The sequence below is a fragment of the Ictidomys tridecemlineatus genome, chromosome 8 (assembly GCF_052094955.1).
Source record: "Ictidomys tridecemlineatus isolate mIctTri1 chromosome 8, mIctTri1.hap1, whole genome shotgun sequence".
NCBI lineage: Eukaryota > Metazoa > Chordata > Mammalia > Rodentia > Sciuridae > Ictidomys > Ictidomys tridecemlineatus.
The window spans coordinates 15,024,122-15,048,176 of NC_135484.1; the positions used below are offsets into that span (position 1 = coordinate 15,024,122).

The window sequence follows — 24,055 nt, forward strand, 5'->3', positions numbered from 1 at the left end:
ATAAGAAAATATAAGTTTCACAAGATTATCTGTATCTCCTTCACTAAATATTACTGAAAATACAAAAACCAAAACCAAAACCCCTACCCAGTTCAAAATAAGTTCCAATTCTTGTTTTGATTTCTATTATGTAAAACTAAATAAAACAGTCCAAGGAGAGGATCATGGCACAATGTAAGACATGAAAAAATTAAATACTGCATTAGCAACTTGCTACAGCTTTGTATTTTGTGGCAGGGATAATTTGCTCTTCGCTGAAAAAAGAAAAAGAGAAAGAAAAAAAAATTATCCCATGTCAGTGAAGGAATATCAAGTGCAATGAATAAACTAATGTCAAATCTGAGATAGGGTTCATTAGAGGGGTACGATAAGAAAGGAAGAGAATCTGACAAACATGGCTCCTGAGTGCAGTTTCAAGCACAGTCTTACCCAGCAACCAAGACGTATTTTCCATCTGCTTGATCCCTCAGCCTTTCCAGCAGGGACAAACGTACTTTGGCTTTGCTTTTGCCATAGATCTCAATTTCATCTGCAAGCAATCCTATCTCCTTGGCAAGGACATCCACAGCTTTTGGAGTCTGTCCTCTTGAAATCTCGATATCACTGGGGGGAAAGAAACACAAAAGTCTTCTCAGCTTAGGTGGTCGACGTGAGAGTGAAAGCCAACCACGCTCCACGCCAACAAGGAAATCATTGCAACTGCCTGTGTCCTTTCTCCCAGGCACAGCTGCTAGCAATTAACGTGCAGGAGAAAAAAGCGGTGCACTTTTTAGACGTGACTCTTTAGACTCATGAAGATCCTAGAACTGTGTCCAGGTACAAGGATAACTCCTGTGCCACCGGGAAAGGAGAACTGTAATAGTACAAGGTGTGCAAACACCTTCTGCAAGAAAAAATCCATTAGAGCAAAAAAGCTGTAGGTGGGACCCTCAAAGAGAAGGGCTACTGCGTAAAGCTCTCCTTCCTGTGGCTGCGCACCTGACTTGTCTCTTGGATTTTACTGAAAGAGGAGCGCTCTACACCAGCACGGGTGCCATCAGGAGAGCCTGCTGGGGTTCATGTGCTCGGGCACAGCTCGGGCTGTCCATCGTCTGACTGAAAGGCACAACTATTCCCTCACAGCAAGGCTGACCCAGAGCCTTGGGCACAGGACAGCTGATGTCAAGAAACTGCTTAGGATTGCATAAGAGGGGACCACCATTCCGTGACTCACCCTGGAGCCCTTAATGGTGTCACAGCAGTCTCTCTGCAGTGAGCAGTGGACCACCCCCTCCAGGGCAGGCAGCCCCTCTGCTCTGATTTTTTGTTTGTTTCCAGTGCTGAAAATCTCTTCAGTCCCCAAACCAACCTATATTCTTCTCCAAGGTGGTCTGCTCTTGGCCCAGGAGGGAACAGTAGATGTGACTCCATCCCACCTGCTCCCAGGGGCACCAGAGAAGCCAGGAGAGGGGAGACACCCCAGGCGAGCCCCTCCCCAGGCCCCTAGTCCTTTTCTGGTTCGCCTTTCTCTCACCTGGACTTTCTGGACTCCCATTCATTTTGTCTTCCTGGCTATCCCTTCTTTTTTCTGCCTCTCTCCTCTCTCCATTTCCTAAATTAAACAGCCTACTTTCGGAAAGTCCCTGTGGTTTTCTCATCACTAACTAGAGCCACAGTGGCATAATTTTGATTTTTTTTAAAGTGACTTATAAACTACAGTCTGCCTTTCTTTCCCCAGTGGCTCTAGAAATCAAATTCAGTTGACTAAATGACTTTTTTCCCCTGCCCCAAGTAGAACTGACTTTGAAAAACTTTGGTGGTACACAGTTAGGTGGAGTCTGTCTTAATCTTTCTTAGCTCTCTGTAAGTACAATTTATTGACTCACCAATGACTTCAATAACAAGAAAGTTCATGAAACACATTGTATAATTTCAGGGATGATGTTACAAAGAATAACATTCCTCATTGGAATTATGTATTAATGAACACAGAGCAAAACAGAGATGTTTAGTCTATCACCGGCATGAAAAGAGCCGGAGAGTTCCACCAGCCGGGTGGGTATGATGCAGCCATAGTGCTCAGCTGATTGCCAAGGGAACAGAGGCCAATTCTGAAAAGCAACTGGTTACTGAGATCCTCACTGGAGGCTCTGTCTAGTTGACACTCTGTGCATCCCCTCGGTGCTGGGCAGGATCATCTGGGGATGTGGTGGCCTAGATATACCCGGACAGATGCTAAGGACCAATTCACTCTGGTGGGGCGGCAGCAAGGACTCATCTTGAGGCCAGAAGATGCCCATCTCTGGCTCAGATATGATGACATCTAATCATTCTAAATCACATACTGAGATTAAGTCTTGCAGTCTGTATTTCTAAGTTTATACAAAGAGAATATGTAGCTTAGATCTTATTAAATACAACTCTGGCCCTTAAGACCAAGCTGTCCCCGTGCTAGGCATTTCTAGCCTTGAAAAGCATATTTAAAGGACTGCATGACTATATTTTGTCTAATTTAAAAAAAAAACATTGTTTTGTGGACCCCTAGGAAGAGAAAATATAGATCATGTCATTGAGTGTAATGAAATAATCCGGGCTCTGAGAACTGATAGAATATGGTAAATACGTTCACTGTGATTTCATTTTTGAGGATTTATGGTAGAGAAAACACTGAAGCGATTTAAGGATAAGAGAAAATTATCTACCATCAAAACCAAAACACCAAGAGTCATGCCCCAGCCAGTAGTGAACAGGAGACCGAGGTCACTCTGGAGGGCTGATGTAGGTGCAAACAGGACTCTAGCGTTACCTTGGAACAGGGGACAGCGGCTGCAGCTTCAAGCAGTGGAGCCTCCACCTCCGGTGCTGCTGCTCGCGAAGCCACCTCCTTCCACTGTTGACCATGTTCTTCCGGAGGGAGCGAGGAAAACTCATGTTAAAGAGGTAAAGCAACAGGGCACATGCTTAAACTAGGGAATAGTGTCCAGGGGTGTCACAAACAAACAGGACCATAAAGTCGCACCATAATCCAAGAGAACACTAGCAATGATTGTATTCACACGTAATGAAACTGGTGGGTTTTGCTTAAAAAGGGAAAATGTGAGATCTATGCATTGTTAAAATAGATTAGGCATTCACAAAAGACCTCAAGTATACAGATATAATTATATGGAATGGATTCTTCATCTTGATTAGGAAAACAAATGAGGAAAATGTAAGATTGCATCAACTGATCAGGTTGCATGCTCAGATTCCAAAATGTGCAACGGTATTTCAGATGTCATCCTTACGTAGCTGGTAGAACAACAAGGAAACTGAGTTGTCAGATAGTGACAGATATGCTTGTGTGGATGTGTGCGGGTGTCAAGTAAAAATAAAATGAATAGAAATGAAATTTGGCTTTAGTTGAAATATAACATACAATCCTAACAGAAACGTAAAAGTTTTAATTGTGCATCACCTTGAAGGTAAAAAAAGACACGAACTAAAATTTGCTTCTGCTTTATTCTCTGCAGGAGTGACTAGCGCCTCAGGCTTCTCTATTGCTCCATAGCGCCCCCATCAGCAAGACACCTTTGCTGCAGGCCTGTGTCATAGGAACACTCAGCTCACACAGTGAAGAGCTGGGGAGCCTGGGCATTAGGTCACATAGATAGTAGTGTGTCTTAATAAGATGTCAACAGACTTTTTCCTATCCTGTCTTTAGGAGAAGCACAGTTCCCTTTCCCTTGACTAGGGAATAGTCTTGGTGACTTGCTTCTAACAAACAGGAAAAGAGGAAGTGTCAGTGTGGGATTTTAGAAACTAGATCAATAAAACACACCATGGCTTCCTCCTTGCTCTCTCCCTTGGACTGTGCATCCTGGGGAAAGTTAGCTGCCCCACTGTGAGCAGCACTATGGGAAGGTACATGTGACAAGGAGCGAAGGCTTCCTGCCAATTGCCATTGAAGAATTAAACACCACACGCCAACAACCACATGACTGCTCCATCCTGGAAGCAGATCCTCTAGCCCCAGGCTACAACTGCCTGAGAGATCCCGAGTGGGGGCCACCCACTACTCTGCTCCCCAATCTGTCCCACAGAAATGTGATGATTAATGCCTGTTATTTTAAGTTGCTATATTTTAGGGATAATATACCATACAGTAATAGATAACTAAAACACAGACCCAGATTTGGGTCCCTGCCTCAAACACATCATGTGTTATAGGCGAGTAACTTAATTTTCCATTTCCTCATTTGTCAACTAGGCTTAACACTAGTATATAAAGGGTTTAGCACTGTAACTGGTAAGCAAAAAATATCTGAAAAATGTTATCAACTTTTAAACAGAGCTCCACATTCAAAATGCTCAAATATTGGTGCCAACCAAACCTGAATCCGCAGAGCTGCAGCGAGCAGACCCACATCATCTTCTGCAATGAGCCCATTAACATGTACCTCTGGAGAACTACATCTAAGCTTCCCTGTAAAAAAATTAAAGGGGGGGAAAAAAGACTTTCAGCATATTGTCATTTACAACCAATGTTCCTTATAAAAATCCAGCGCACTGAATAATGGTCTCATTTTGCAACCAAGGAAGTCAGGAGGTCAGGGCGCAGCTGCAGGTGAGTCACCTCTGGCACAGCTTTGAGGATCTTGGTTGGGTTCCAGTGTATTTTACATCAGAGAAATGTCCCTCTAAGCTATTAACTGGGATAAACAGAGGTGTGATTTAACAAAGCACCTGAGGCCTTGGGAAATCATATCTCACACTGAACCAGGGGGAAACATCTAGGCACACAATCTCTTTAAACTACTTGAAGTATCATATTGTGACTTTTCTTTTTTTTTTTCCCAAATAGAGCATTACTAGAGATATAAATACAATAGTAACTCAGGACAATTCACAGCATACATTTGCAATACTTAGTGCAGAGGCAGCGTAGCCTGCAGATCGGGGTTTTCAAAATGGAAAGGCAATGGTAAGAATACTACTTTTCCCTTCTTAGTTATCACTTGCAAAATTTATGAAAACAACACACATGCAAAATACTTTAGCCTACATCCTTCCTTAGAAGAAAGAAAGGTTTTTAACAGCAATTTTTTGAATTAAGAAACTACTGTCTTCTTTCTTTGGACTACTCTACTCTTAAATTATCCACTTTGCTGACAGTCCGTGCAAGAAAGCACAAAAAAACACTTAAAAGTACGTGTTTTGTGATGTTCTATTGTCAGATGTATTAAGGGTGTTGGAAAATCATGTCCCTCAGGTATTGTTTAAAGATTAGCAACACTTCAGTTTTATAAATCATTATCTAGGCAAAAACAAAAGTCAGAGAATGAGAGAGATTTGTTTTGTTTTAACCCCTAGAGATCTGATCTTAAGATCTTGTCCATCTATTATGGAAAAGAAATATGCTTTTCTCATTCTTCTGTCTTTAAGTGCTAGAGAAATAAGGCAAAGCTCCATTCCAGGAGTTGGTATCAATTTATAAATGCATGTTCCAAGAACATAATCACAAATACCCATGTGAGTGAAGAATATTTCATCTACACAGTTACACAATAAAAAATTCCTCCTATAATTTCAGTCACTTGAATGACATGGAGCTTATTAGCAAATGTGAGAATACACTACTTTGAAAGCTGAATGATTGATTGCTGATGTCTAAACCATCCCACAAATGATTTCAACAAGTAGGATGAGCTGCGTGAGGAATAGAGCGAACAAACGAGACCAAGCCTCGTCAAGTCTCCAGCCCAAGATGGCGGATGGCACACACCACACTCCTCTCTCCTCCCAGCACAAAGTACATCTGGAGTGACTCAAAGGAAATGCATCCAGAGCAGTAAAAAGGGTGCCACGAATGGACCAGAAGTCACAAGAAATTTGTGAAAGTAGCAACTATGACCAGATGGATAAGAAACCAGCATAAAGGAAACTGTAACCCCAATATAAATGGAATCCAGTGACTACGACTGTGTAAAACTCTTTCTTCCTCATGGACCCCTGGAAAAGCTCAAAGCTCAGAGTCAACATGTATCAGAAGAGGATGGACACAGGGGACATCTTCAGGACACCAGAGGAAGATGACTTGGCTTCCAAACAGCACTGCCTCTGATTTTCATGCACAGTAGATAAAGGTCTGCTACTTGCTAAGTTAATGGTTGACTTATTAAAAACCATGTAATTAAAAATAACGATGACTTAGAAGTACCATATTGCTTTATTTTCCTTTTCTACATTCAAATAAAATTAGTTTATACTAATTTGACCTTTTGTGAAAAAAAATGTAAAACGATTATCTGACGGTGATGGGATCAAAAGTTATTTTTATCTTCTTCTGTGTCCTAATCTGTATTTTGCCAATTTCCTATCACAAACATTGCCTTTGTAGAAGGACTCGATGCGATCATAAAATTGAATTTAAAATTCTGAATCCAATGAATTAGAAACAATTAAGAGTTGTAACTCGGGAGTCAGGAATACATTCTCAGTGAACTTAAAGGCTAAAAAGACTTTAGAAAGGAAATCATTATTTCAGCCCCCTGCCTGTGTGAAGACGGGACTCTACCTGGAAGCTGTCTACAGTCTGGGCCTGAGAGGCACTGGGGGACCAGAGTGCAACAGGGGTCCCTTCTCAAGTCATGGATGGGTCTCTCCACTTCCCATTAAATGCTGTCCTTTAACTCATGGTTCCCCAGGAAAAGTCAATGAAATCACTTGGAAAGACAGCCTTTCATTTACAATATTCTCATGATAACCAAACTTTCTGCAACAGGAACATGTAAGGCTCACTGCTATGCTGTCCCTAGAAGTCAGAACAGTCCCTTCCCTGATGTGACCACCCTAGGAAGTCTGGCAGAATGGAAGAAGTGCAGGAAGCCGAGGGAAATCTTTGGTCTTCCTGTCCCCTCTGCCATACGACAGGAGCTCAGCTCTGGCCAGGACACCCTTCCTACTGCAAAAGTGCTCCATGGACCCAAAGATCAAATGCAAAATTTTTTTTTTTTTCCTATTTGGGATGGCAAGTGATTCTGAAATACATATGCAAAGTTTTAAAATCAAGAAGAACTGGAAAGTAGAAATTAATACAGATAAAACTTTTTAGAAAAACACTGTTGATTGGTTTTTCTGTTAAATATACTGATGTTGTAAAATAAAAAGGTAACATGCAATAGATAAAATTAGTACAAGTCATTTAGAGTAATTTTGTGACAGTGCCCTCAAGAGTTGCCCTCCTAGCTCATACCACCTGAATCCCACCACTGAATGGCAGTATGTTACACTTTTTAAAAACTATATATTCTAAGAAATGAAAAAAGGAACATAATTAAAATTTGAGTGTCAACATATATAGGCAAGCCTTTTGGAATGACTGAAACCAAATTGAGAAGGAACGGACACAGGGCTGCATATTCTAAAAAGAGGAAAAAATTAGATATATTTTATTTAGAACTAATTAACATTTGACATGGAAATTGGCAATAGATTGAAGGGGTAGATCCAAAATACCTAGGATTTCTAGAAAAAATAAAGGAAAGCAGGTAACACATACAATAGATTTTAGAATCAAATTTCAAAAGTTATAAGAAAATATCCTTATTTTATTCCAAATGCATTAGGATCATGACTAAATTATAAGCATGCTAATTCCTAAAACTTCTTACATATTCAGAATCTCACTGGACTTCTTTGGGCATGATTTTTCAAAGAGAACCATATACACTGCTGAACCAAAATCTGAAAGCTGTTTTATATTGGAGAGCAGGCAGGAGTGAGGTGGCACAGGGGAACAGAGGAAGCAGACTGATGTTTACTGGCAGCTAATATGAAAGAAGAACTGTACAATTGAGGTATCATCTCATCTCATTTATTTCTCCCAACTGCCTTGATTCCATTTCATCCACAAGGACATTGAAAAACAGAGAGCTCAAGTGATTTCCTCAGAGTCACACAGTTATAACTGTAATGTAATTCAGTTTTAAAAACAAAAAACAATAACAAAAAAACAACTCTATGTGTGTGTGTGTGTGGGGGGGAGAATTGAACTCAGGGTCTTCAGCATGCCAGGCAGGTATTTTACTACTGAGCTACAACCCTAGAATTTTTTTATTATTATTATTTTTTAAATGCTTATTTTTTACTTATAGGCAGACATAATGTCTTTATTTTACTTTATGTGGTGCTGAGGATCGAACCCAGTGCCTCACATATGCTAGGCAAGCACTCTACCTCTGAGCCACAATCCCAGCCTTTATTATTATTATTTTTTTTAAGAGAGAGTGTGAGAGAGAGAGGGGGGGGGGAGAGATAGAGAGAGAATTTTTTTTAATATTTATTTTTTAGTTATTGGCAGACACAACATCTTTTTTTGTATGTGGTGCTGAGGATTGAACCCGGGCCGCACGCATGCCAGGCGAGCGCGCTACCGCTTGAGCCACATCCCCAGCCCCTTTATTATTATTTTTAAAGACAAATCTTGCTTAGTCACCTAGGCTGGCCTCAAACTCGCCATCCTCCAGCCTCAGCCCTGCAAGAAGCTGGGATTATAGGGTGTCACCATGCCCAGGCACCAATGCTGTTTGCTTTAAGTCTGGAAGCCCTAACTCCAAAATCCATGCTCTTTCCTCTCTCTCTCTTCTCTCACACAAAGGAAGGCCCAAGGCCCCTCAGGATCCTATAGTCCATTACTATGAGCCGTGGGATGCAACCCATGGTCCTTCCCTGATGTCACACTAAAAACAGCTAGGTTAGCTTAAAATGAGGCCGTGAAGCACTCTGAACCCCCGGGCTGCTGTTTTGACTTTGTTCTCTAGGCCTGAGACATAACCAGCTTCCCTGTTCCGAAAGGTCCGTCAGTCATAAGGCCTCGTACTGGAAATACCAAATGGTCTTGCTTAGGGTGGGCTCTCCTCTTTAACAAGCAAGCCGTTCCGAGATCACACTACATTTCTTCCACTTAAAACAATTTTCAGTAATAAAAGACGTAATTATTCTTTTAGCTAGAACACAGATCACTGACATTTCCCCTGTTTTAAAATCTACACATTCAGCTCGTGCAACAGTGGAATGATCAGACCCAACGTGGGGTGTAATTGTTTTCTGAGCACTACTTCTGGGACATCAGCCATCAGGAAAATCTCTCCAAGGATTAGATATTCAATAACACGCCTTTGCAGAATTACCTCGCCATAAATCACCGGGTCCCGTCTATTTTCACACAGGGGAAGAAGAGGAGGAGGGACCGTACCATTAGGACGAGATGAAAATCTCATCACGAAACGCGGCTTTCACTCAGCCACAAGGGTATTAAAAGTTCTTCTGGTCTTAAGTTTAAACGAAAACACTTCTCCTTTTCATAGAGTTTCAAAGAGCCTACTCATTGTTTAGAGTGGCAAGAGTATGACAAGAGGAGAAGGAAACTTGCTAATAACTTACTCCTAGGTTCAATTTTCATAGTAACCCAAGTCACTAAGGTGAAACTAACTCTGAAGAAATGCAGTGCTGTTATGGACGGCACTTGGAACCTGTCCACCTGTACAATGAGCGTGGGACTTTTCACCTTGTCTCCACAGCTGCCCTGGCAGCCCTGTGTTGAAGTGGGGACAAGTTCAGGGAAACCTCTCCGAAATGTCTAACTTAAAAACTACAGCCAGACTCTAATGCGGAGTCCATGTTTACTCACTCACTCAAAGGCCAACATTGACTGAGAGCTTACTATGTGTCAGGTACCATTTTAGGCCCTGGGCATTAAAAAAAATCAACAAGAAAACTCCACGTAAAATTAACAGACCAGTTAAAATTTAAAGTTAACTACTATGAAATCATTCAATCGAAATAGAAGGCTTTGGTCTTTGACGCTCCTGAACATCGCCCCCCCCCATTGTGATATTGAAACCTACTGTTTTCAGGAACACCTTTTTCAAAAATAAAGAGTTCTAAAAAGAAATGTTATTAAAATTAAGGCAGTTTCATTAAAGAAAACACATGCCACTTTCATATAATAGAATTTAAAGGAATCCTAAAAGAATAGTAGAAAAATTAGATCTATAGTAGAAAAGTAGATCTAAAAATCTATGAAAGTAGATTCACCCATCTCCAGCCAAAACTGTGTCCAAATTACTCAGAATATAAATTTTAATAAAATAACAGCACCTCAAAAACACACTCTTTTGGAGGGGAGGGATTGAACTCAGGGGCCCTGACCTACATCCCCAGCCCTTTTTATTTCTTCTTCCTCCCTCTCTCCCTCCCTCCCTTCCTTCTTTCTTTCTGAGACAGGGTCTCGCTAACTTGCTGAAGATGGTCTTGAACTTGCATCTTCTGCCTCAGCCCCCCAAGTAGCTGGGATTCAGGTGAGTGCCACCATGCTCCTCTGAAAGACCAAGTCCCCCCCCACTCCTTCTGTCCTCATCAGGGCCCCCACCAACGCTGGGGACCTTCACCTGACAGGAAGTCGTGGAAGCAGTTGAGAACAGTGGTTCCTGGCTGGATCCAAGACAGCGGAATCTCTTCTGGCTTAGGTGAGCCCAAGACCACAATGTCAGCCTCTTGAAGCTAAAAGGAAAAAGAGAAATGTTTTAATCATGGCACAAAGACATGACTAACCGCTGGTGTCAGCTGAATCGCTGAATGTAACAGACAACAGTCACAGATCCAGAGTTCTGTTCCAAACCCCAGACGTGGAATCCCTCGAGTAACTCCTTTCGAGCATGCTAGTGCGAACCGAACCAGCCCAGTGCACCCTACAAAGGAGAGGAAACAGAACTGCAAGGGTGTCTTCATGGTGGGCACATGGCCATCCACGCTGTGAGCGTTATCATCTGACCACAACATCAAGCCAAAGGATGGACCTTTACTGACGGCCACAGGAAAGAGAAAGAAGGGCGGACGAGAGTGGCATCCTGGCTCTGCCTCAGGAGGAAAACAGGGGCTGCGATGGTGAAGTCCGACCAGCACAGAGCTCGCCTGGACAGTGGCAGCATCAAGATGTGTCCCTAATGGACTTCTACTATGTCCACCAGAAAGACCCTCAGGAGCCAGAGAAAATCCCACTTTCCTTGAGGCCCAAATTCACCTCTCATCTAGCTACTTTTTTTTTTTTTGTCTGAAAAAGAGGAAAAAATGTAAGCACTACTACAGAACGCCTCTAGCACATCCATCCTGCATTTTGATAACTGGCACTGCAGGAACACAGCTGGCAGGAGGCTGCCTCTAGAACAGGCTAACAGGCTACTCCTGATGTTACAAGAACTGCTGGTCCAGGAACCACAGAGTAACGGATAATTCCAAACAGGTCCACACATAGAGGGAAAGGTGAATAAAGAATATCAGCTAAACTTGCACAGGTCAGCTGGGTGCCCTATGTACCATCTCACTGAGTTCCCCACGTACGTGAGGTTGGCTTTACTTCCTATGTTCATTTAGTGGGCAAGGAAACAGAGGCTCACGGAGCTGACATGCCCACGGGTCTGTGCTGTGTCTCTTGGAGATATTCTCTAAGGGAGACGGGGAAAGCTGCCTGCCTTCTACTCTCCAGTGCTGATGGTCCAACCCCCACTGGCTTTTCCACGGATGTCACTGCCATGCAACTGACTAGAGTCTCTGGAATGAGGCATTTAGAGGACCAGAAGACAAAACCCAAAATGTGCCCACCACCACTACCACTACCCAACCACCCAACCACCCAGCACAGATGCACTCTCAGCTGGGTTAGCTGGTCCCTGAAGGTCTAGGGAAACAAACTAGCTCCTCTGCTGAGAATTCTGAACACTGGGCCAGAGAAGGCATTGAGTGATGTCTTTTTCCTTTGTGGTCCTAAGGATTGAGCCCAGGGCCTCACATATGCTAGTTAAGCACTCTGTCACTGAGCTACATCCCCAGCTATAATTGATGTCTTACAGGAATCTTGGAACAAGAGATGGTAAGGAGGGGATAGAGATGCCCAAGTCCTACCTGATTTATGAACCCAAGATCAAGGCTAGTTTTACATTCCCTTGAGGAGCAGGAGAACAATTTAAATGTGTGTCTTTTCATAAGGCCAACAGAGCCAATGTTTTTGGTTGGTGCATTATAATTATATATAATAGTGGGTAAAGTCTACTTTTTGAAGGTAACAGCTGGAAAATATGCAGTCAGTTTGCTCATACAAATAGAGAAAATCATGATTACTTTTCAGCATGTTAGGTTATTAAAGCCCCAGAAGCAAAAGAACACACTGAAATGGTATTGTACTGAATCTAGAGATTATTCACCATCAAAAGAAAGGAGAAAATCTTTTCAAAACATTCACCTAAATAACCATTTTTTTTCTATGCTACCGGGTCATAACATGGCCAAACTCCACTACATTTGCAGCTAATCTCCCCAGGAATCTGCTCCATTCAAGTTGCACACCATCTCTACAGAGAGATATGAAAAGCACCTAGACTTTTAGGTGATGTTATATTTAGGGGGGGGGGAGTTCTGGTGGGAGAGGATTTTAAACATCTGTTTTCAAAAGTGTATTTTTCACTGTCAAGTTCAACTCCAATAATCCTCAAAAGAAACGAGGATGTTTAAAGCTTGCTGCAGATCAGCAGATGAGAAACTCCACTTTGCTAGATTGTCCTGCACCAGAGCAGCAAAACCAGAACATGTTAAGGCCTCTATAAAAAGGAGGTGCATAGAAAGAATGCTGAAATGTTCACGTTGGAAAATGCCAAGGACCGCAGGTTCACACGAGTCCCCTAAGAACACTTAGGTTTTGACACATGGTGTCTTAGATACAACCTGTTCTTTTCATTACCTATAAATCTCAGCAATCTCACTCCAGCCTCTTCACTCCATACACAACTCCAAAGTGGTCTGTGCTAATAAGCAACTGGGGGAGAGTTGATCCCCACAGAGAAAAGATAAAGAATCCCCTCCCTTAGCAATGATCACATCGTAGATGCTAATTCTTTCTGGAAAGGAAGAGTACTAGCTAGATGCTTCCATCAATAAATAATCCACCCAGGAAGAGTGAAGATTTTAATGAGCTCAAATTCAAGGAGAATTATCTCCTCGCTGGCTGTTCCTGCTTTCCTCTTCCCACATGGGAAAGGCCTTGGCCAAAGCCTGGCTAGAAACTTAACCTCATAACAAAATATTGCTTTCTCTGCCGAGACTGGAGTAGGGTAGCTTAAAGTGAACCACCCACTCCCCAGGCAGAGGCCCAAATGTTAAAACAATACTGAGACACAGATATGCAGACACTGGTGGGGAGGGTGGAGGGACGCCACAGTGATTAGATAATGTGCAAACTATTCTTCTTCAGGCCAAAGACTTTCAGGAGGAACAAGCATCAGAGTAGGAAAGGAGTGGAGTTTTATGAATTACCCATTTTTTAAATTTAACAAATATAATAAACTTAAAAAAGATTTTAGCTAGAACTAGTACTACCCTCTTGGCCAGAAGACAGACCTTATCTTCTGCTATCAGGAGATAAAGGGCACATGTGGGCATCTCAGGTATGAGATGCGTTTATACATCAAAAGTTAGAACAGGTTAAAAAAAAAGTTGAAATTTTTTTTTGTTGTTTTTTTGAAGAATTGTAGTTTCTATTGCCTGGGACACTGTGATTTCTATATCCTTCAACTGCTGCCAACACTGAATTTCTACTTACTTTTCCTCGCACAATGCAGGCAGTAAGCTTGACGAGTATTTAACATCTGGGCAGATATTGGGATTCTTGATCAGCTCCTGTGTTGGCCAACCAGCTGTCACACTCTAGGCAAGGGAGACGCCCGCCACACCCACGTGGTCCCACACTTCAGGTTTCACTGTCTACACACAGGCTTACGGGAACCTGGATAAGTGGCTCTGGGCATCACATTATGCTCCAGGGCAGATTCTGCACAAGGCCTTGTACCAGGACAGAAAGTGTGCAAAAACCTTATGTCCCAGGTCACTTGGTCACTTGAGTATCTCATGACCAAGTCCTAAAAGTAATTTAATGTCTTCTTTTACAAAATGTCAGTTTCCTACATAAAATGTCAGAATTTCCAGATTCACAAAAGCTTTCTTTCTTTCTTTCCTTTTTGGTATACTGAGGACTGAACTCAGGGGCACTCGGCCACTGAGCCACATCCCGAGCTCTATTTTGTATTTTATTTAGAGACAGGCTCTACTGAATTGCTGCCCCTGGCTCACCAAAGCCTTAATAACAGTGGGGGTCAGGCTGGGCTAGCTGCCTGGCTGCCCTCACACAGTCAGGGGTTTCAGGAAGGCTTCTCGGGAGGCTGGACTGAGACTGGGATAGAGGGAGCAACAGGAAAGGCAGGAAGAGAGACCTCTGAGGGGAGGTGGGCGGGGAGCTGGCAACAGGCCTGGACTGAGAAGGTTGGTGTGTGGGGTGCAGGCCTGTCCGCAGCAACCCACAGACAGAAGTTCAGACCAGAAGGTTGGATGAGACTCCCCTGGGAGAGTGAGAACGGGAAGGACATGGAGTACATGGCCCAGAGGCCTAGGGGACCGCGGGAAGGGGGCTTCCACCCAGGCTAAGGGAAAGAGGCGTGGTCAACATGTTCACAGGACGCCCAGGGGTCAAGCAGGATAAAAACAGAAGACACGGGTGGCAATTAGGAACCCATTCACAACTTCCCCAGAGCCACCGAGCCTGACCCATCTTTTCCCCTCGACAGCACGGTGCCCACACACAGAGATTCCACTCAGGCGGAGCTTTCCACAAGCAGGTTCCCTGCTTGTTCACAATTTTCTGAACTTAGGACGTCAAATATTTAATTTGAAATCTACCAAACATCTACCATGCGATGACTGCTCTATCTACGAATCCATATCCACGTTTTCCTGAAATACTAGGCATACTACAAAACAGGAATGTGCAAACAACTGTGTAACTACTCCACCACGAGAGGTCAAGCCGCTCAGACGTGTTCCTCCAGATGCTGTCACACTCTGGCAAGATAAGACCTGACAACTGCCGCAGAAGTCCTTTCCTCTCGCTTCGTGCCGCCCATGAGCTCATCCTGGGAGGAACTTTTTTCCTTTCAGGAATTGAGTGTGTTTCTGTTTTCCACTCTCGTTTGTGATCAGTAAAGCAGATTATTGGCTTTTAAATAAAAGACTTCTTGTAGGGTTATTTCATGAATCAGAATGGACAACTGGGAGTTGTGATTCTAGCATATATTCACAGGATCTTCCCCCTCAGGGACAATAAGTGACCTTTGTTTTCCTAAATGTTCCTCTGAATGGCTCTTACTTCATCGTTCAACTGCCCAATGTGTGAGAAGAGAGCATCGGAGACACTCGGTGGTGTCCAAAATCGCTAGGAAAGACAGTGACTCTTTCTTCAAGTGAGCTTGATGCTTCCAAAAGTTATGACAGATGATACAGGAGAATGCAACGTCACATCTAGTCAGGGATTCGCTCTGACCGATTCACCAAAAACAATTCCCTTCCTCACACTCTAGGAAAAAAGTTTAAAAGTAGGGCAGAGAGAGAGAGTGTGCAGGCAGCGATCCTCCTTCTCACGACAGACTCAGAACCCTGGAGAATAAAAAGGAGGAAATGCTCCAGTTACAGTTCCCAGAGCAACAATGAGCAAGCTGAGCCTGGCAGGGGAGCGACAGGCCCGGGCTGCACATCTGTGCTGCTAGCCACACACTGTACCCCACCCTCTGGGTTCACATTCACGCCAATCCGTGTCGCTGTGGGAAACGCAGCCCTGCTTTTCCCAGTGCTTAAGCTTCCGATGCTCAACTCCACATCGCACGTCTACAGATCTGCTGTCCGAATCCCTCTTCCCTGGAGAGCTCTCAGGGCCTCGGTTGCTCCCCTGAGAAGAGAGGAATCCAGGTGCAACAGGCAGGACGGTCCAGGTGGAGTCACACCACCTGGATTCAAGTTCAGACTCTGCTTCTTATCAGTGATGATAAAGGCCCAGGCTCTGTGGCAAGCAAGATATCCATTTTTCAGGGTTGTAACAGAAATAACAGAAATCTCTGCACAAATAGGAGGTGCTTTTTTAATTATAGATTATGTATAAGACCTTCCCATTGAAAGATTCTAATTCTATACCCTCAAAAAGCACTCACGTGACAGCCAGTATAGGAAAGTACACAGAAGATGATAGGCAAATGGCCCAAGGTGATTTTTTTTTTTTTTCCTTTTGGTCCCAGGGATTGAACCCAGGGGTATTTTACAACTGAGCCACATCCCCAGTCCTTTTTTGTATCTCATTTAGAAACAGGATCTTGCTGAGTTTATTAGGGCGTCACAAAATTGCTGAGGCTGGCTTTGAACTCGTGATCCTCCTGCCTCAGCCTCTCAAACCGCTGGGATTATAGACGTGTGACACGGCACCCAGCCTGAAGGTGATCTTAGCAGCCTGTTCTCTGCAGAACACAGGCCTGGAGCCCCTCAGCTGGGACCATGACAGCTCTCTTTTGTGAAACGTACATCTTGCTTCCCCATCTGGTCCCTGATGACCACAGGATGTATCTGCAGTTGGCCGCAGCTGACTGCAAAGTAACATGGACTGCCTGAAGGCTGACCCTGGTCCCACAGTTCAGAGGAGAGTTCAGGCTCCAGACAAGGTTTCCAACAGAGAAACAGGACACGACATCAGATCCCACTGCACTGTTTGTCACGCTGGCTCCACCACCCAGGGACCCCAGCACCATGCCTCATGCCGTCTATGAGAACACATGCCAATCCAATCAACCTTCCAACACCCACCACGTCACCCCGTCAGACTGAAATTAGAGCATTTTGCCTGTAAGAAATAGGAAGGGCCTCTGGGGAGGAAGAAATGCAGGGAAAAGTGGAGATAGAGGGTGTTTTCATTACTTTTCTGCTCACATATTTAATAAGAACAATAGTACATTTCTCCTAGTTTTCAGTTTATCAGCTTAAATTCTGAACCATGTAAGACGAATAAAACTATCAGTTTCCATGGTTCCACTTGATCTCACATGGTCATTAATTTCACCATGTTTTCTCACAAATGCTTTTCTCAACACTGCTAAATATAAGGGCTGATAGTCTGGCTATTAAAAAAGTACTCACCAGCTATGTCCCTGGTGTTGATAAGTAAATACGGTGACCAGGCTTCTTGAAGAGAAGTCAAAACAATGGGAACTAACATACAAACATCCAGAAAGAAAGCTCAGGGGCCCATGTCACTCCTGTCCACTGAACTACACACTCTGAGACACCTGGGTATTGGCTCAGCACAGCTGACCTGAGGATCCACACACCTGACCAGGTGCCCTCTTAGCACACACCATCCCTTCTGAAGAGGGAGCTTGCAGGCCTGGTGACAAGTCCTAAGTCCCAGGGAGGAGACAACATTCAGTCTCCTTCATGCTCTTATGACTATGCCTCTGGGATGATAAACAGTTGGCATAAAACTCCGATGTTGGTGTTTGAGCTGGGAGGTATCTTTGGTTTTAAAATTTAGAGACTTTATGTGAGTATCCGCCATAAGAGCTGATGTGCTCAGTGGTTTAAAGCCTATAAGCTGTATCGCCACCTGCATCCTTTTTAATTATACGATCTGTGGAAAATCCCTCCTCTGTGCCTGTTTCTTCATCTGTAATATGGGGACAATGACAGTTTTGCCTAACAGGGCAGGTGTGTCAAATCACAGAGATAACATGAGTAAGACAGTGCCTGGCCTGCAGAATCCATTCACTCAACTAGTGTTAGCCATCATCATTGCCGAACGGTACCATCCCAAGTGTAGCCTCTCCTATAAAAAGAAGTGTCCTGTATGTAACTCACTAATCCAAGTCGATGTCAAAAGCTAAGGGCTCCCCACCCTCATGTCCATCCTAGCACAAATACATTTGGAATTTTCCAGTGCACCTTTTAAAGGCTTTTAGGAGCCATGCTGGGTGTTAAATTTAAACTGGAGAGAGCTCTGTGACAATGTAACCTTGCTCAAACAAAAAAACAGACACTTTGATGTTTCAAATGTGCAAGACCCATATTTTTCCTTTTGCTGTGAGCATTGGTTTTGAGGGTTTCTGTGCTCAAGAGGAGAAACGAGATCTTCTGAGAAAAACAAGAACAGTTCTCTCGTTTTTAGGTTCTTTCTTCTGCTCACAGCTGGGATTCACCTGATTTGTCCCAGCTGCTGGCCGTTGTGGTCTCCTCCTCCAGCTGTGCTCTGAGCAAGGATTCAGCAGAGACTCTCAAGGGAGCAAGCCTCATGGTGCCTGCCGACCTCTCACTACCTCGGGAACACCGGGGGCAGAACATCCTCTCTCTTCAGATGGGTTTTGATGTAACATAAAATCTTCAGGGCAAGGAAGAGGGTTACCTCCAAGGCGAAATTGCCGGTGGGTGACTCTCACGGCGCTGGGAAGCTGAGCGTGAGGGCCTGCATTTGTGTGCAGGAAGTGAAGGAAGCAGGGGGATTCCTCAGCCCTACCCCAAAACAGGAGCCCCAGTGCTATGGCTTAGGCTCAGCTGATGCTCCACAGCAGTCGGTGAATCTGGACCCAAACCCAGACCTTCCTCCCCTCCTCACCCCAGGACACCATGGAACTGCAGGAGGCATCTCAAAGCCTGGAAGGGATGCACAGGAACAAAGCAGGAACTTATTCTCCATTTTCAACGACCAACTCCAATGAGCACAAGTTATAAAGCTACCAAAACAGAAGGCTGTTCTGTTCCTATAGAACTCAGAAGGCAAATCTCAGCTCTATATGCTCCAGCTCCTTGATTTTAGGCATCAATCAGTAATCGGCAAGAGCCCATTTTGCTGTTACTACAATGATATACCCATGATTCATAACTTTATAAAGAAAAAAGTTTCAGCCGGGTGCAGTGGTGCATGCCCACAACCCCAGCAACTCGGGAGGCTGAGGGGAGAGGATCGTAGGTTTGAGGTCAGCCTGCATAACTTATTGAGACCCTGTCTCAAAATAAAAACCAAAAAGGTCTGAGGATGTAGTTCAATAGTGAGTGCCCCTGGGTTCAATCCCCAGTATTGGAAAAAAGTAGGAGAGAGTTAATTTGGCTTTTGGTTTTGGAGGTTCAAGAGCTTGATGCTGGTTTCTGCTCAGCTCTGGAGAAGGCCTTGTAGCTGATGCAGTCACAGTGGTAGGAGCACAAGTGATCACATGGTGAGACAAAGTCAGAACAGGGAGGGGCCTACTGACCTCCCAACTAGGAGCCAGCCCTTAAAGGTCCTATCACCTCTTTTTTTTTTTTTGCGGGGGGGAGGGGGGTGTAGCAGGGACTGAACTCAGGGGCACTCAACCACTGAACCCCATCCCCAGCCCTATTTTGTATTTAGAGAAGGATCTCACTGCGTGGCTTAGCACCTTGATTTTGCTGAGGTTGGCTTTGAACTCACGATTCTCCTGCATCAACCCCTGAGCCGCTGGGATTATAGGCATGTGTCACTGTACCCAGTAAGGTCCCATCACCTTTTAGCATTGCCACACTGGAAACCAAGCTTCTAAAGAACGCTTAGGGGACACATTCAAGCCACATCCAAGCCATAGCAGTAGCCATAAAATACCTTTAGATTTAAGTAGGCAGATAGAGAAAAGTTCCATTTTTATTTCACCAACTCTATGTAATTGTTATTCCAAATATTAAGACCTAAACATATTAAGTGGTCAATCGGAGATTCCCCCCAGACAGATTCTGAAGTGGAGCGACTCCTAGTTTCTATCACAAGAATCACAGGAAGGATGTGGTCTACGGCTTTGAGGAAAAGGGCTCTTTGCTAACTACCTAAAGACTGGTCATAGCTGGGCATGCGCTCTGCTCAGTCCTTCCTCTCTCTGGGACATGGTCTCTTAGGATTCCTTCTCCCTGGGATGAACTCACTGCTAGGCCTCCCCTCCCATCCCCCGTCACGCACTGGAGGCAGGCCGACCAGGCTTCCCATAAAGAGCAAGAGCCCACACTATTCTATTCACTATCTACTTAACAGTGGGATTGACAAGCCTAATTATTTAACTCTATCTCACAACAGCCTATGAGACAGGCCGTGCTGTGATCCCCATCCTACCAGGAAACAGGCCCAGGGCAGGTGAGCAACAGCTGAGGCCCAAACCCAGTGCCGTCTGTCTCCAAAATTAGGGCTCTGGTGTTTGAGGACACAAGTCCATGTACTTGACTGTCTACCTTGGAGAGCAGTTCTTGCTGGGTATAGCGCCTGTCTGATAATTTACAGTCGTCCCACACCTGTAAGACTACCTGTATTTTGGGAGGGGGCAGACAAAGCTCTTGGTACTGTAGTCCCGTCCTGCTGCCTGAATCCCTCACACGGCCAACTGTGAAGAGCCCCAGCCAGATGTCCAACAGGGGGCCAATTCTGGGTCAGGGACAAATACAGTCATACTCTGCATGACGACCTTTTTTTTTTTCTCGTGGTGCTGGGGATTGAACCCAGGGCCTTGTGCATGTGAAGCAAGCACTCTACCAACTGAGCTGTATCCCCACTCCTGCATAATGACTTTTTAGTCAATGATAGGCCACACACACAACAGTGGTCCCTTAAGATTATGTCACACAGGGATGTCGTAGCTGTCTATTTACGGAAGGACACTTCCTAACGTTGGCACCATGAAACTACCTAACAACGCATTTCTCAGAACAGACCCGCTGTGCAGGTCACGTGCCTGTCAGCATGCGAGGCAAGTTCTCAAAGATAATGTCCTTTCACTTAATGGCCGAGTTCCTTTGTCCTCTTCTTTCCCCAGCTCTTTCATCACTGCTGGGAGGGAGAAGCTAAATGGACAATAATCTTAGGTGCCCTTTGCTAGTGTGGGAAGCAGAAGGACCAGGCGGTCGTGTGTGGAGGAGGTGGGGCAGCCTGATGCAGATGTGCACGTGCCGGGTAAAGGCCAAAACATCTCAAGGACGAGTGTGGGGAGCCCTGGTGCTTTCTTTCCTTGTTCTTGGCTACACAGATAAGGCAATAACGTGAAAGCTGGCAGCCTCTGAGATTCACGACAGTGCCATCACAGCACTAGGGACTTGGTGAGGAAAGTTCTCTTAAAGAGAACTTCTTGTATATGTGGGAACAGGAAACGGTTCCCCATTTCCAGTCTCTCTTGAAAAAAGCACGCCACTTGATCCTTCTCAAAGTTACGATGGGATTCACCCCAAAGTACAGAGTCAAGGTGATTTACTTCCATAATAAAAAAGTACTTTGAAAAATGTCTTTGTTTTCCAAAAATACAGATACAGTGAGCAAAGGGATCTGTGACAGCTGTGAAAACATCCAACTGCCAGAGACGGCATTTTCTCTCTCCACCACAGCTGTTCAGTGCAGGCAAGGTTTATTTTCCTCTTCCACTAAGCTTCCAAATAGAAAATTCTGGGCTCTCAAGAGCAAAATAGGGGCGGGGATGTAGCTCAGTAGTAGAACACTTACCCAACAAATGCAAGGTCCTGTGTTCCACGTTCAGCACCAACCACTCACAAAAACTGCAAAATAGCACTTTTATTTTCTTGAGTAGGCTGCCACCATGTGGCCACCACTAAAAATGCACAACAGCTTTGGTTATTTGCAAGACCACATTCCTGAGCCGTCTTACAACAAGGAAGCATTGCATCAATTAGATCCACCTGCTATGCAAACAGTCCAACTCTCAGTCACAGACACCCGCTGTCCCTGGCAGAGCTGCAACTCACTCCTGATCTCTTCTCTCATCCCAACATGAGGAACATGTATTTTTAGATCTTGTTCTACAGACAGCAGTCTCCCCTTATCCAAAGGGACACATTCCAAGACCCCCAGGTGGATGACGGAAACCTTAGATGAGCCATATATATATATATATATATATATATATATATATATATATATATATATATATATATATATATACTGCTTTTTCATACAAATACATCCCTTGATAAACTTTTACCTTTTCCCTTAAAGGAGGCCGTTCTCAGCTTCCTCCACAGCTTCTCTGATTGCCAGCACCACTGCTCCCACGCTTCAGAGCCGTTATTGGGTAAAATGAAGGCCAGCTGACACAAGCACTGCGATGCCCCCACACTGGGTCTGATAACCAAGACGGCTACTGAGGGACAAGTGGGTGGACAGCGCATACAGGGTGGATGTGCCAGACGACGGGGTGACGCGTCCAGGACAGCATGAAGGGAGGAGGTGCACGACTTCATTGCACTCCTCGGAACAGCACACGATTTGAAACGTGAATTGCTTGTTTCGGAATTTTCCATCTAATATTGTCAGACCTCAGTTGAACCCAGATAACTGAGAACACTGGGGGTGAAACTGCAGCTAAGCAGGGACTCCTGTAACGTATCACGCTACGTGTGCTCATTTTATTTAACTTTGCTTTGCTTAAAATGCACGAGCTGCACTATCCTTTTCTGAAATGAAACACTTAATGAAATGTTTCAGATGTGAAAATAAAAAGAGTAATGTAACACACCTGGATACTGGTCAGGGAAAAGATAAAATGCACATGCTCCACACATCTCCTGACTCTGAAAAAGTCCATTAAGCTAAAGAGCCAACTTTCTCTTTTAAGGTATCCAACTTTAATAATGTTAGAAAGTAACTCAAAAAACGCTAAAAAATGACCAATGACTCGAATTTATTTATTTATTTATTTAGGTACTGGGGATTTAACCCAGTGGCACTTTACTACTGAGCCATATCCCCAGCTCTTTATTTTTAATTTTTCTCTTTTTTGAGAGAGGGTCTCACATATTAGTTCCTTATTTGCCCCTGGATTTCTAAAATAACTTTCTTTTCAATTGCTGGTAATCAACTCTTAAAAAAAACAACAAAAAAAAAAAACCTGTTGTGATCTAGGAGTTCACTTTGGTTAAGTCACAGTATGCTGAAAAACACTACTAATTTAAGTGTTGCCGGTTCACCATCTCACGCATCCCCGTTTCATACTCCAGACATTCACGAGTAGCAATGTTCAGTTTCTTCTTTACAAGTTATTATTTCATTAAAGTTCACTCAAACCCACACCTTGAAAAAGTCAAAGAGGCTTAGCATTTTTTCCTTCAGCAAGTATAAATAAGAAATACAACCCATTAAATATTAAAATGAAATTTAAGAAAGTGGGAAGAGGGCAAGAACACAACTAATTCAAAGATGGACGGTGAATACCTGCTAAGCCCTCAGTGCAGGCCAGGCCGTCTAGTCCAAGAGCTGTGCAGAGGCTGCCCCCTTGGCCAGCAACCTCACCAGGGAGCCAGCATGACCAGCTTCATGCACAGTGGAAGGTCTTCCTGAAGGTCCCCCTGTGGGTAAACGGTCAAGCTACGTCTGGTACCCAAGAGAACAAGACAGGAACTGAGACGAAGATGGAAATCCAGAGAAGAAAAAGGAGGAGAGACTGAGTCCTTGAAGGAGGGAGGGCAGGACAGGGTCTCCCCCAGCTCCTGTCTGCCAGGATGGATGCTCCTCCCCCCACCCCGACTCTCAAGGTCCCATGCAGGGTGATAAGCCATCCCCACTTCAAGACTGTCAATCCACTCCTCTTTCTGGAACTCTGATTTGGAGTTTTGAAGAAGAATAACAAAGGGAATAAAAAATGATTTTAGTATTAAAAAAGAAAGGACATGGAGGTCCCTAGGTCTCCCTCCTTTCCCTTCCATTAACACGTGGCCCACATTTTTCTGATTTCATAGTTCCCAGGCATTTCTTCATAGTTTTACTTCATATGTTCCTGCAGCATAGATTTAGACCTCTGTAAATGGTGTGGTAGGCAATATGCCCTTCTGTAATTGGCTTTTTCTTCCCCCCTCACTGAATGCTGTTTTTAAAGATTCTTCTGTTGATATTTATAGCCCTAGGTTATTAATTTTCTCTGTGTGCACATCATTCTGCTTCAAGCATGACTATCTATATACTCAACCTACAACTGCACTGATTTATCTGATCACCCTCCTGGGCACTGGGTCACCATTCATGTTACTGGATGATAAACATGCTGCTTTAACCATTCTTTTCTTTCCTACTTTTTTTTTCTTTTCTTTCTTTCTTTTTTTTTTTTTTTTTTTGTCTGTGTGGAGCTGGGGATGGAACTCAAGGCTCTGAGAATGCTAGGCAAGCGCTCCATCCCCAAACTACAGCCCGACCCCTGAG

General features: G+C 44.1%; 1 protein-coding gene across 1 annotated transcript in view; it reads right to left on the reverse strand.

Moving 5' to 3' along the window:
* Positions 1 to 24,055, reverse strand: part of Mthfd1l (methylenetetrahydrofolate dehydrogenase (NADP+ dependent) 1 like) — a 191,149-nt gene that overhangs the window by 147,683 nt on the left and 19,411 nt on the right. The window contains exons 8-11 of the mRNA XM_078018905.1: positions 10,410 to 10,521; positions 4,353 to 4,444; positions 2,786 to 2,883; positions 430 to 603 (exon numbers count right to left, since the gene is read on the reverse strand). Coding sequence (XP_077875031.1) covers positions 430 to 603; positions 2,786 to 2,883; positions 4,353 to 4,444; positions 10,410 to 10,521 — 476 coding nt within the window. The remainder of the gene's footprint in view (positions 1 to 429; positions 604 to 2,785; positions 2,884 to 4,352; positions 4,445 to 10,409; positions 10,522 to 24,055) is intronic.